The 14,724-nt window shown below is 39.5% G+C and overlaps 1 protein-coding gene across 1 annotated transcript in view; it reads right to left on the reverse strand.

Annotated features, from left to right (window-relative positions):
• Window positions 1–1,401: 1,401 nt before the first annotated feature.
• LOC103149021 (cadherin-23-like) overlaps window positions 1,402–14,724 on the reverse strand; it is a gene marked incomplete at its 3' end in the record, with an annotated part of 72,139 nt that continues 58,816 nt past the window's right edge. The window contains exons 7-9 of the mRNA XM_007568033.2: window positions 7,603–7,797; window positions 7,379–7,507; window positions 1,402–1,509 (exon numbers count right to left, since the gene is read on the reverse strand). Coding sequence (XP_007568095.2) covers window positions 1,402–1,509; window positions 7,379–7,507; window positions 7,603–7,797 — 432 coding nt within the window. The remainder of the gene's footprint in view (window positions 1,510–7,378; window positions 7,508–7,602; window positions 7,798–14,724) is intronic.

Below are 14,724 nucleotides of genomic sequence, written 5' to 3' on the forward strand. Positions count from 1 at the left end.
AGCAAGAGGTAGAGTGGAAGTAGAGTTAGAATAAAAAACTGAGGATGACATGTCTGAAAAGGTTTGTAGAAGAAAACATTTTCTCTGTAAACAACTAAAGTTTGCAAAGTTTCACCTGAATGAACCACAAGATTTCTGGGATAAAGTTCAGTGGAAAGATGAACCAAAGTATAGATGTTTCTTCGTAATATCCAGTGTGAAGCTAGGAGAAAACCAAACCCAACACACAAGTACAACAGCCTACACCAGCAGTCAGGCCTGGTCAACCACAACTGACAGATGAAAAGATTTTATTTGATAGTTCTTGGGTGCTCCACCCCTTTCTAATGCCGCCCTGGGAAGCTGCCCATATCTCTCACATCAAAAACCACCGCTGCAGGCAGAGCGACTTGTTTTTAACATAAACTGATTTGTATAAAGATGGATCATTGTGAGAATTTTAATAATAAAAATAGGACTATGTTCATATTCTGATAAAAAAAACAATCATTTTTCACCTCAATATGTTTTTCCTAAACTATTTTATCATTTTGTTGCCATTAGTAGTCATCACTTTTTGATGACAACAAGAAGTTATTTCTACATGATGACAAATAAACCATCATAAACTCTTTAAATCCATATGTTATCTTTTCAATATGTATGTGAGGTCTGTGGTTGTTGGCTGTGATGCAGCTTTTAAATTTAGCTGCATAATAAAAATGTTAAAGGGATCCAATAGAATGATTCATTTAGGAGCAATGTTTATGTTTCAGGCCTGCTGCATAATGAGCCACACTCCCTGCAGAATGCAGCCGCTGCACTATAATCTGATTTCACTTCATTTCATAGTAAAACGACAAACCTCACATAAACAGCAGCAGCATCGTTTCAGCAGCAGCACTTCACATCGTTTTACAGCATTGAGAACCTCGTCTTTCCAGAGGTGAAATCTGGATGAAAACCAAGTTTTAAAACTTTATTTCTCCATTAAAATTTAGTGGAATTCTTTTCTTTCCATGAATATTTGCGATATCGTCCTAACAAACAGGTAGACGGCATAACTTGAAGGCATAAACATCATTCTTGGCAGAGGAAGGAGAACCAAGCAGGATCACAGCTTCGTCCTTATCGTCACCATGCAAACTGTCTTTATCTTCTTTAGTAATACCAACACCAAGTAAATAAACATTTTTTTTGTGCTTAATTTGTCACTTTGACAAATCGTAATCCTATTTTGATGGAATAAGCCAACTTGAAAAATAAAAACTAAATGTGGGCAGATTTCTGCTCTGTTAAATAAGAAAACATTCTTAAAAACGGTTGTTGTGAAGTTAAATCTCTCTACTGCGTTCAGATCACACCTGCTGCTGATCGCTGAGTTGATCAGGCTGATGAAGGGGAAATTCCTCTCAGAGTTACTGACATCAGATCAGTTCTGTGGTTCTGACCTGAGACGATGGTGTAGCCGATTCCCCTCGGTGAGCCCAGATCCTGGTCAATGGCTGTTAACTTCCTCACTTGATATCCCTGCAGAGAGAGAGACGGCACAGAGTAAAACTTACATCCAGGCATCAGTTTGCATTAGTTTCTAATTTATCCTGACATTAAAAACTAACAAAATGATGTTTCATGTTGGATTTCTCTTTAAGTTTTCTACTAGAGGACAAGGCTGCTACTGGTTTCTTGTTTCTTTCCATTTATGCTCTATTTGCAATGACTGCTGCTGTTGGGTTTCATTCTCTCTGTATGTTCTGATCCATAGAAAGTAGCAAATATGATACGTATGTATTTAGCTTTGCAACCTACGTACCTGCAGCAGTTGTTGGAGTTATTTTTGCCACTGACTTTGTGATTTTATTTCCATAGAGGGCACATGTGGCTCAGGGCTTCAGTATTCAGCTGGTGACGAAACTAATACTGCAGTTTTCTTTCCTAATTAAAAGTAATCCTGGTTCAGTGTTTTCAGGTTTAGCAGTCTCTCTTTCTACTGCTGCAGTTCACTTTGTGTATTCTTGGTGTTTTTTCTGTCAGATATAAAACACATCTGTCTCTGCTTCCATGTACAGTAACTTTTCATGAAGATATACAAGCTTGTTTTAAGTTAATAAATCCTTCATATTGATAAAAAGTTATGATGTTATTTATGACGTGGGAAATACTCTCGTTAGTGTTTTTGCAGTGAAGCGCGGCCTTCATTTTCCTTGGTGCTGGATAGACTGTGTGTGTTAGCTTCTGCAGTCCGAAGACAGTTTTCCACTCAGGGAATTACTGGATATTAAGGTTTATGTTGGAGATATTAAAACAGATAGTCATAAGGACTCTCCGCTGCAGGTTGTGTTCCCTAAATCTCACAATTAAAAAAAGGTTCACTATACGACTTAAACACAAAAGCTTTTATTTTTTTTGCCTTTGTTGCGCTATTGAGATGTTTTGGAAGACATAATCTGACAATGAAAGCTTAAAATATTTTAATGGATGTTACAAAAACGAAATATTAAAAATACTGGGATTTCTTATACAGGTAGTCAAACTTTTTTTTCCCTTCTTTATGTTTAATATCAGATTTATTTGGTGTTTATTTTTCTTGCATTTCTCTGAAGCTCTCCTGCTGTGCCGATGAGTCCACTCCCTCAACAAATCACAGTATGACAGCTCAAAAAAAAAAAAAAAAAAAACAGAATAAGAAAGAAAAAGAAAGCTGTTTGAAAAGCCTTTGATCTGCAACACTTTTTCAGCCTCCATGCCTCAATCAGACACGGTGGTGATGCTTAAAAACCCCCGTGCTGCAGCGACACACTACTTCCTGCTTCCTTGCATCCTTCTTCCTTCCCTCCCACCCTCCGTCATCGCCTCTCTCACTCACACCTCAGGGCTGCCTCCTATTGATCCTGCAAATTGTGTCTAAGACATGTTTATGCTCCATTTCTGCCAAAGCATCTCCTGTCATTGACCAATTACACCAGAATCAATTACAAGCCTTTTAAAAAGGAGACCTGTTCCCCAGCTGAGAGAGAAACACACGCACACACACACACACACACACACACACACACACACACACACACACACACGCACGCACACGCACACACACACACATACATACAAACATCGAGGGAAGATGTAGAGAAAAATAAGAGGAAGTGATGCTGAAGTAATGTGAGCAATATTCTTGAGCTGTCCACACAAGTGGAATCTGTTCAATCAGCCATCACAGATACAATCCCTCCCCCCTTGGGGAGCACACTCTCTCACACACACGCACACACACGCATGCACACACACACACACACATTGTGAGAAATGCTAAAACACACACACAGACACACCAACGCCAGCCATCCTTCCATTTCTTGCTATACAGTGTGTTTCTCCCCCACCTCCTTTTCTCCTTCTCTTTCCTTCTCATTGGTTTGACAGCCAAATTGTGTGTTTGTCCTAGAAGGAGCTTAATGTCAGTTAGAGCATAGATTCACAACCATAACTGTTAAAAACACAGACCTGTGATTTCATCTAAAAAAAACAAAAAACAACAACAACAAATAAATAAATAACATTTTCCAGCGCTTTGTCAAACGTTTTTCCCTGGATGACAGGTTGATTGGCCCTCGGAGAAAAGAAAAGACAACATCTGAGAGGCAAACTCACGGAGAAGAAGAAAGAGATAGAAAGGCTTTTTTCTGAATTCAAACTTTGTGAGATGACCTGAGACACAGGTTTGAGTTTGATGGCCTCGTGTGTAAAAGTCACGAGCTTTTACAGCAGCTGACACGGCTTCTGTCAGCGTACAACATCAGCAGTTTATCAATGGCAAACAGTGCAGAGTGGAAATGACACGTGTCTGTTAGATTACATGAGGTCACTGGAGGTGCGTTCGGCTGGCCTGCATCACCACGTCTTAATAAAACTACAGAGTCAGCCATATTTATCAGCCCGCCTGGAGAGGGTGTAAAAAAACCTGGAAGTGAATGTATGCAGCAGAATTTAACAAAAAAAATACAACTTTTAAAACAAACAGTGTGGAAAAATCTTAAACAAATGCAGCCAAAGAATTTCTTAATCATTTCTTTTTTTTTTTTTATGTTGATCAAGATTTCTGAATGTTTCAAGTTGGTCTATTTTTACCCGGGGTTTGGGTCACCATCTTGTCTCAGCTGCCCAGAGGTGTAAAATATAAACTCTCCTTAAGGGAAAGAAAAACATAAAGCTTAATATTTATCAGGAATGTGTGACATTGGATAAAAATGTTTGCAAATTATTTAGTGTCAATTATTGTGATTGGAATAAAAGTTATACTCACTCTGAACATTAGGATACAAACCAATATTTATTTTAAAATGACCATTTTTAAGTAAACTTTCTCACTACAGCACAAATATTGTTGGCTGCTAAACTGCCAACAATATTTGTGCTGTCACATCTGGAACTATAAATTTAGAGGACATTTATTCATGAACTCATGCAAAATCATAGCAATAAATTTTAGGATTTACAATTTTCACCTGTTAAAGTTTATTGTTAACATTGCAGGATCAGGAACTATCTGAATATTTCAATTAAAGAATGATGGAATGTTGCCTGTCCCCAAATCTAAACTATAATGAAAATGTTAAAATTGAAGAATCAAAATAAATTTTATTTCTGTCTTTAAATTTTAGAATATCTAAAAAAATCTGTTTGGGTTTATGAGGAATAATGTTTTCTTGTAAATATGAAGGAACATACATTCTTGAAGAGTTCAGCAAACAAAGGAACATGAAAATCCACTTCATGTCCCTGAAGTGGTGAAAGAACTGTGATGTTCCAGATTGTTTCACTTTTAAAGTTTATGACATCATGATTTTTAAAATCCAGTAAAGAGAGGATTTTTCAATTCATTTCCAGTGTAAAAATTATGCTTAATTGATGTTCTTTAAAATTATTGTTGTTATCCCAACAACAGATGCTTCAGTCTCTCTAATCCTCCAGCAGGTTTGCTTCCCTTCGCTTGTCGTCAGTCTAACGTCTGTTTCTGTGTCATCCCGCCTCTCACTTCTTCCTGTTTGACCTTCCTGGTGACAGTTGATGAATCAGGGAGTCAGGGAGCCACTGGGCGTCGGCGCCGTCACGCCCTGTTAATATGCATGCAAATGTAGCACTTGACATTTCTACTAAGTTGCGTAGAGGCTGCGGACCAGGATAAGCCAGTGGCCGTGTGAGCCTCGCTGGCCTGGGTGAGGAACTGAGGCTGGGATGGGAGGAAATGGAGTGATGGAGGGGCAGAAACAGAACGACAGACGGCATCATCCTCATGAGGCTAATTCCCCCCAAGCCAGTGGAAACATCAATAGCTCGACTGTTAGCCACCTGGTGCTAAGCTAAAGAGCTAAGAACAGAGGCTGAGTGTAACGGTGCTCAGGGAAACAGACAGTATATTAGATGGCCATTACAAACCCAATTGCAATAATGACTAAGGTAAGGTCACAGGGAGACCCCACTGCTTAGCATTCATGTGATTCACAGACTTCTGACCTTTGCTGGAGGCCTAACATCCCAGAGGCAGAACGGTAAATTTCCTGCAGTAATTACAACCTGACACACCTGCAGCGCTGTATGCAGACCTCCGGCTGAGGCAGTTCTACAGGAAATACTCAGAAAGGTGGAGAATCCTGAGGTGATTAGAATGTAGGCCTTCTCTTTAGCTGTATATTTTAAGCTAAATGAACTTCCCTGATATTAAAGAGCAGGACGGACGAGAAACGTGGTTGATGGTTGATGACCAGGACCCTCAGGGTATTTTACAGAGGAGTTGCTGCAGCACTGCGTAGTAACACAGCTACTTTTCAAAGTGTTAATTCTGATGTCAAAGTGAAACTTGAAGTTGAATTTGTTTTTGGTACAGATTTGGTCTTTGCCAAGGTTGGCCTTCATCAGCAATCCTGTTTATGACGTTCAAGGACAAGAGCGATCCTGAGGCACAGCCTGGTGAGGAGGCTGTCTGGTCTGTGAATCCAAGAAGCTCACGTTGCAGGAGCTGTGGTTCTGATCTTAGAGCCATGATTCTCTATCTGCTGCTGAACTGTCTGTAGTTGAGTTTGAACCGCTGAGGATGACAACCAGTTCTTCTAAATGTGAGGCCACAGTTAATGACTGGAAGAATAAACTGCTCGACTCGAGGCAGGTGGAGTAATGGCAGGATGGAAAACAGATGAATTGATGGCTTGGGGCCTAAGTTAAGGAAATGCAGACACTGCTCCTGTCTGTTGGGATAAATAAAAAGGTAACCCAAGAAGGCAGAGCTGTAGATTTACCGGTCCTCCAAGCCTTCCTGAATCTCCCTCGATATCTTCTTCTTTTAGAGTTTTGATCACAACCAAAAGAAGAAGATCCTGTATTCAAGCAGCTGAAGTAACCTTTCCTTTGCAGCCTGGGGTAAACCCCAAACTCTCTGGAAGTGCTTCATGTATTTGTTGTCAGGAAACTCCTTGGGATACCTACAAATGAGCTGCAGAGAATGACTATCAGAGGAAAGGTTAAAGGTCCTTAAAGGGACATCAGGGAGTTTCGGTGACAGATGTCAAGCAGCAGCTTTAACACATATTAGTCAATGCCATTCTGAACTGCAGTGAAACAGATCAGATGACTTGGTTTGAAAGGGAAGCATTAGAGTATTTCTGATGTTTCTGACACAAAGTGAGTTTTAAGGATGTAGAAGTAGTTAAAACAAATGACAGAATACACAGAACAAAACATGACTTTAACAGAAGTCCACTTTTTGTTTTCAAATACAGACTAAAGGTTTCTAAAACCATTTTGTCAATTATGTCTTGGAGTGAAGTCATTTGGTCCATGTTTGATTTTTTTGCCGTTGTCAAGCTGGACCCCTGAGGTGGTCCACGCTAAAAATATCAGTGAAATGAATAATTCTCTTCTTTCCACAAACAGAAAAGGTTTCACTGATCAACAGCAGCTTTAGTAACTCTGTTAAATTATCCAGGAAATGACCAGAGTAAGTTTTTAATTTTTCTAACTCCAGACAATAAAATGTATTCCAGGCTAAGCAGCAAAATGTCCTTCAGTTCAAATAAACAATGAATAATGGAGTTAAACATTGTCAGATTAGACAATGTTTAACTCCATTAAGACCTGGTACAAGAAATAAAACAAGACTTTATATTTCAAAAATGTTAAATTATCAGATACTTTAACAAAACAAAACAAAATCTTAATTTAGATTTTTGAAAAGCAGCTGGAATTTGTATTTGCATTAAATGGTATATTTTTGTCATCCTCACTGAAAGGTGTTCATGTGAAATTTCATGATTTGCTACAAAGAGATTTACTTCTATTTTAACTGATTCCACCATAAAGTTGCTTAAATTCCTCATAAACTGTTGAGTGTTTGGACTGAAGTACTGACCAGAGGAATGTTCTCTTCTATGTTGGTACTGTAAGGTAGGTTGGTGAAAATAGGGTCCATGTCTTGGACATCAGTGATGATGATGGCTAAGTTTGCAAGTCTGGACAGAGGTCTCACTTTGTCTTGATCCTAGTAAAACCAAAAGGCAAAATCAGGTTGTTTACAGGGGCATTAATCCACATAGATGTTTGGATGTTTATTAAAGGTATTGTAAGCCAGCTGACCGTGGCGTTTACGGTGAGCTGGTAGGCAGTTGTTGTCTCATAGTCCAGCGCTTTGGTGACGGTCACGGTGCCTCGGGCTCCGTCGATGGCGAAGAAGGAAGAAGGAGGCTGGAAAGAGAAGAGGACGCTGCCGCCGGTGCCTTGGTCCGGATCTGTGGCGTTCACCATGAATATCGCTCGGCCCACCAACGTGTTCTGAACGACACGAACAACAGAAACAGGCAGCAGTGAGAACATACGTAAAAAAGATGTACTCAGACAAAACCATAAAATAATTCCAAGTTTCATTTTCAAGATTAAAAAAACTACAAACTAAAACATCCAGGCAGAGGAAAAACTTTTCCATGTCAAATTTTTCAGACATAAAACTTATAAAACAAATTTCTGCAGTAGGTATAATGTTCACCTTGAAATATGTGAAATAATTTCTGAATATTTTTTACTAAAGTAGCTGTAAAAATACAGCACAGTAAATGTCTTCCTTTTTTCAAAAGGTTACTCAAGCAAATGTAAGTACTTACTGCCTTAGAACTTCATTTTTGTAGTTTTAAATTTTACTCAACACTAATTCTCTCTTGATTCGGTTACTTCAGTTCACTTTCCATTCCTAAAACTTCACAAACTTCCTCTCAGCTCTGATTTGGTGAAACTTTAGCGTAGCTAAAGCAAATATCATTTACAGGTGCTGAGATAAGGAATAGAATAAATAACACGACTGCCAATAAACATAAACAGCATCTGAACCTGTGACACATTTGCTTGATATATTCATTATTCTCTTCAACCCGTCTGGTTGTTAAAGAAATGCAGAAAAACACCTGAATCCCCCAGAGCCGGCTGTTTGTCAGCACACGTCCACATATGCATCTGTATCTCTGCATGTCATGGATGCCAACATTATCAACTTTGCTTTGATGTCAAGCAGGCAGACTGATAGGTAAGCTATTGCTGAGTGAGTTTGTGCATGCTTCATTTTCAGAATGAGTCTGAGATGTGTTTAAATGTTCGTAATAGGACATTATTTTCTTCCCCTAAAGCGCAGCAGCTTTTATCTCTGTGAACAGCATCCTGTAAAACAGTGAGTCATTACCATCGCCCAGTGTCGAATGCCCCTAGGCCCGGAACAACAGACCCACGTCCCGTTCCAACATGTAAACACACACACAAACACCTGTTTTGATCTGCCAGATTTGACAGAGGCGCTACGTTCAAAGAGGAGCAGCAACTGTTCAAAGCGCTGACGAGAGCACAATTCCAACACGATCCTGGATTTTTCCAGTGTCTGATTTTCAGATGGCTCAGTCCGTGTTAGCTCATATTAAAATGCAAACACAGGAAATTACTTTGAATTCATTGGAAATGTTTGTGGTTCTTGGAAAAAAGCACAAGCTGGAAGGATGGAAGAACGAGTGAAGAGATGAATTAAACATGGTCTGATGTATCGATGAAAACTGAAGATTAAATGTACAGAACAAAAAGATGCTCACGTTTATTTCTCACCGTGTGAATTTGAATCTGATCAAACTTCTCGTTTTAAGTCAGATTTACCAAATTTATTTCTATTTGCTAAATGCCAGATTTACATATTGACATCGTCACAGCCAGAGGTTTAGATGCATCTCCTCAGTATTTAGTAAGAACCGTATGAATTGGGTCAAATATTTTGGGTTTCTTCCCAGAAACTTCTCAGTGGTTTTCAGGAGTTCTGGTCCGTTCCTCCTGACAGAACCAGTGGAACCGTCTCAGGTTTGAAGGCTCACTCACTATCACAATCTTTTCAGATCTGCACAAATATTCGCTCTAAATCAGCTGCACTAAAACACAGATTTTGTCCCAAAGCCAGTTTGTAACAACCGTTGCTGTATTCTTAGGTTTAGTGGAAACCCAATCTGCTCCGAGCTTCAGGCTGACGTCTTTAAGTTGCTTCAATATTTCTACATAATGCTCTTTCCTGTATGAAGTGGACCAGACTCTCCTGCACAACATGATGCTGCCACCACTGTGGCAGCATCATGAGAGAGATAACTGACCTATCTCAGTTAACCTATCTCGGTTATCTGACATAGGTTACCTGTGTCAGTTAAGCCATCAGAAGTTTCGAAAGCTATGACATCATCATTTGGGCTTTTCCTCATTATTTAAAGAGACAGTAATCATTCTGTAACAGTTCTGATGATTCTAGCTGACCTAAAACAAGAACAATTTTGTCTGATGTAACATCAGGCAGTGACAAAGAGAATGTAAACATTTGGTTTCAAACATATTAATGGACAAATAGAAGAATATGTTTAATTTGAAATCGACAAATTAGTCTAGAGCCATTTATTTTATCTTAAAGATGTTCTATTTGTGCAAATGGTGTGGAAGTTTTGAGACAAATATTTCTCCATATTCTATATTTGTTTTTCTATGCTAATCCAGTCCTTGTGGGGACCAGGGTCTGGTCCCCACAAGGGGAAACCCTGTTTTAGGGTCAGGGGTCAGAATTAGGACTAAGGTGTGAATAGGTATGTGATGGTTAGGGTTAGGAAAAGGGCAAAGGTAAGGTTTAGGCTGTAGAAATGAATGGAAGTCAATGGAAAGTCCCTACAAAGATAGCCACGCAAATGTGTGTGTGTGTGCGCGTGTGTATGTGTGTGTGTGTGTGCGTGCATGTGTGTGTGGGTGCGTGGGTGCGTGTGCGCGTGCGTGCATGCGTGCGTGTGTGTGTGTGTGAGTACTGGCTGCCTCAGAGGTTAGCAGGCTTAGCGTTGTGCAGGTGTGTGAGCAGCTAATCTGGACTCTCTGACCTCTCCTCACAGACAGAATGAGCATCTGTCAAATACACATTCACATTATTCATTCTCATCTTCCTGTTATCCCTCGAGGCGCTGAAGGTCAAAATGCTCCATCAGCATAAATGGTGCATTTAATTAAGAAGCACAATCCAAAAACAACTGTTAAAAAGCTTCAAGTGTAAAGTTTTCACAAAGATCTCACTGACTTCTGTTGGACAATCAGTGGATTCTTTGTCTGAATGTGAAATAAAAATGAAAGACAGAAGATGAACTATAAATGTTTTAGTTTTTATTAACCGTCCAGACCGTCCGGTCATGTGAGACCAGAGGCAGCTGAGCTGCATGGCGTCACATCGAAACCATGGCGAGGCGTCATGTGTCCCCCTCTATTCCTTCCTGGGTGCAAAAGCCAATTGGTTAGTCACGGCTCATATTCCTGCGTATATGGCTTGACAGCGCTTTGTAGCTTTTGAATAAATGGAGGCCATTTCCACAGGGAAGAGGAATGTTAAAGGGTGAGACAGTTGAAGAGGGATGAAGAGTGTTCCCTGCTGTGTCTTATCTGAAGTGCACCGCAAGAACCGCCATCCTCTCCGTCTGAGAGCTGCTGCTAATAGAAGAGGAGACGCAAACCGCAGAGAAGAGGTTTCAAAGAAAAGATTCAACGTTTTGGGAGAGTTTTCATGTCCCTTTTTATGATTTAAGCTACAATATTTCAAATCTTGTTCCATGTTAAAAATGGTTTAGCAAATAAATTTGCAGCGTTAATATTTAATATTCAACAGGTTTTTGAATGTAGGGTTCCAAAATTGTGGCAATTAAATGTAGCCGAACGCAAATTCAAGCAACACTAGATTTTTATTTATATTAAAAAAAAAGAATGAAATACCATCACAGTATTCTGTTGGTCTGACTCAGAATATTGGTAAATTATGATGAATTCTACGTTTTTGTAATGTGAATAAATGTGATCAGGATCCAAAGGTATGAATGTTTTTGGGCCGTACAAACAGAGCTTACAGCAGTTTCAGATGTGATGTTTGCAAAGGTTTATTAGTCAAGATTTAGGACTGATCCTTTAATCTGACCTGACTCTGAATATGCACCAAATTATGTCCCAAAGTCAAACATAATGACGTCACACACAGTGTGAGCAGAACAATGTGAGTTTTTCAGTGAAGAAGTTCAGTATATAGACAGAGCAGTAATACATGTGAACAGTAAAGGATGTCTTCTGACATGACAAAGAGTATGAAAGTAATATTTAGGTGTTTATATAAGCTCTGGAAAGTCCCAAGTAACAAGAGAAATGTCAAAAATGGGAGAAAGTGGCATAGAGATGCAGAACAAAAATCAATTAATGCAAACAACTAAAAGGGATTCATGTCTGTGCCAAGAAAGAAACAAGAGAGCATATTTATTTAACTCTGGCCTTGCTGTGAAACCTGGTGTTTGTTAAAGTCTCAGTTTAAGGTGAAGATGAAGCGAGTCATATTTCTGGGTCTACATGGCAGAGGGATCTCTGAGGGCCCATTGGGTCAGAGACAGACATCAGGATTACGAGGTTCTGAGCGCAGACGTACTATCAGGGAGTCCTGAGAGCTTTCTCAGAGTCTAATGGATTCCAGAGGTCAAAGGTTAGCTTTGCTCTCCTTTTTCAGGGAGTCACTGCAGTGAAAGACTGGAGAGTTTAAACTGGATTAGTTAGATTCATGTTTGTGTTGCTGTGCAGGACTCAGTATAAAGTTGAACTTTAACTGAGTGAAGCAGAAAGACGAACCATTTGCTTCCAGTGCAGAAGGGAGAAAATTTATGAAATTGTAATAAGTGAAACAATGACGTGCAAAAAAGAAATAACCAACAAAAGTATTTATCCACCAGCTGTCCTTTTGTCACAGCTAATTTGTATTCCTTTTGTTTCCTATGAAAGTTCCAGCTTCACTTCAGGATGACCTTAAGCAGTTCGAAGCAGAGCTGTGGTATTTAAATCACGTTAGACTTTAACTTATCTTGTTCTACTTTCAACAACACAGACACAGCATTGATTTTTTTTCTCTCTGAAAATCTTATATATTCAACATGTGGTTTTCAGTCAAATGATCCATAGATCACTGTCGATAGGCAAGAGCTGCAGTTCTGTGAAATTCTGTTATCAGTTATTGATTTTGCAGATGACAATTTGAGTGTCTTTACCAATAAATACTTATTATACGGTAGGAAATAGGACAATATTTCTAAAATGTTTGCATGAAACTTAAGAAATCATCTTTCACAAAAACATTTTTACCATTATAAATAATTAGATGCTCTCTGAGTAGGATTTAAATATGATGAGGTCACAGAAATTGCAGAACTCAATAAATTTGCACGAAAAAGTCAAAATTGCACAAAAACATAAAGTTAGCATGTTAAAAATAACTTAGACAGTTTAGTTGATTTGAGGGTTAGACTTTATAAAAACCAAACATTACGCTGCTGCATTGCTGATATTGAGGACAGCTTTAGAAAACAGCTTCATCTTCGCAGTGGTGACTCTCACTGTGACGCAGTAAAAGCACATGTAGCCGTCCTGTCCTGGATCAAGGTGGTGAGTTCCTGTAGCTGATCTTCATCGGACTCCATACACTCCTGAAGAAGCTCTGAACTACCATCCACTTTCACACCATTAAGGTGTTAAGGTGGCCAATAACGGCCACAAAAACACAGAAAAACAGATATGTAGAAACAAACAACATGAGATCTGGAAATGTTTTAACAGTAGAGTGGAGAAACTACAAATGTCTTTTTTTTTGTTTCTACAAACAGGTTTCACACATCAGTGTAAAATAATTCCATCCATGTTTGATTGGAAACGCACTAAATTTCCAAAAGTATTTGGTCATCCACCCAAAACATTGAATCCAGAGGTTCCAATCACTTCCCTGGTCACAGATGCATGAAATCCAGGAACCAGGCAGGCTGACTATTTCTACAAACATTTGGGAAGGAATGGGTTTCTCCCTGCAGCTCGGTTAATTCCAGAAAGGTTCTGTGAGAGAAACCACCTGTGCAATAAGTCCAGTTCTGAAATCTTCTCATCATTAAATATTCCAGCATCAACTATTAGTGGAATTACAACAAAGTGGAAGTGACTGGAAATAAGAACAACTCTGCAACAGTAACACATGCTGCTAACTCTGGAGCTGCAGATCTGACAAGCATACGTCTCTGGGATTAGCAGTTACTAGGTTACCAGATTACATTGTGTATAGTGTAAACTCTGGTGCAGAGTGGATTATAGGATGGGGCTGGTTTTCAGGAGCTCTTTAACTTCAGTAATAGAATCTTAATCTACTTTCAGCTACCAAGAAATTGTCCAGACTGACTGGAAGTGACTGGAAATAAGAACAACTCAGCCACAACGTTGAAGGTTACATGAAGCGTCCAGCTCTGGTTCTTACTCTCCAATTCCTTTTACAATAGGTAATAAAATACTATTTGGTTACTTTGTAAACACTCATGTTGTCAGCTGATACAATAGTGTCTTAGGCAGGAAGCCATACCATCCAAATCAAAAACCCACCATTCACCAAGGCAACAACCAGGGTTAGCGTCTGCTCCTTTAGGAAGACATTATTGACCAATATTTCTGATAACTGGCTAACTGACCAAATAATTTGTCTTCAATTAAACAGCCGTATCTGTGTCTTGCTTCCAACTGTCCCAACTGATCATCAGCTGAGTAATGAGAGCCAAAAGTCCATCTTCACCAAGCGATGAATTCGAGCTAACTTTTGTCCAATCTGGTACAGGCCGTTGCAAACTGTAAGACTTCTGAGTCCAGTTTTTTGTTCTTATTTAGTCAGAAATGTTAAAGACATGGTGATTTGAAGGGGCAGCGCTCGGGCTGCACCCCCCTGCTGCTGGCAGCTTCAGAGGCCCAACTGTTTCCCACAATAGAGCCATGATTACACCTACACTGCGCACAAGGTTCTCAGTTCCTCCCCAACTGTCTGCTCTCCGCTTCCAACCCAGCGGGCATGTGATTGCACTGGCTCTGTTCACCCTTTCACTCCCAGCCTCCCTCCACCGCCGTCCCCTCCATCAACGTCGCCCACATGCGCCGCCCTGTCATGCTGCCATTGACATTATTATAACTTACGCGCCGTCATGTATTGTAACAAAGAAAGAAAGAAAAAAGGAGAAATTACATAGTGAGGAAAAATGTAAGACTTATTCAGTCATTGTTTAGGATAATTTATACATGCTCTGCTATTACCAAGTGACCAAATATTTTTAAAATGATTTTAAAACTTTAACTTATAAAAAGCATTTTTGTTTAACACTGTCATAACGAACATCTACT

The sequence above is a fragment of the Poecilia formosa genome, unplaced genomic scaffold (genome assembly GCF_000485575.1).
Source record: "Poecilia formosa unplaced genomic scaffold, Poecilia_formosa-5.1.2 Scaffold216, whole genome shotgun sequence".
NCBI lineage: Eukaryota > Metazoa > Chordata > Actinopteri > Cyprinodontiformes > Poeciliidae > Poecilia > Poecilia formosa.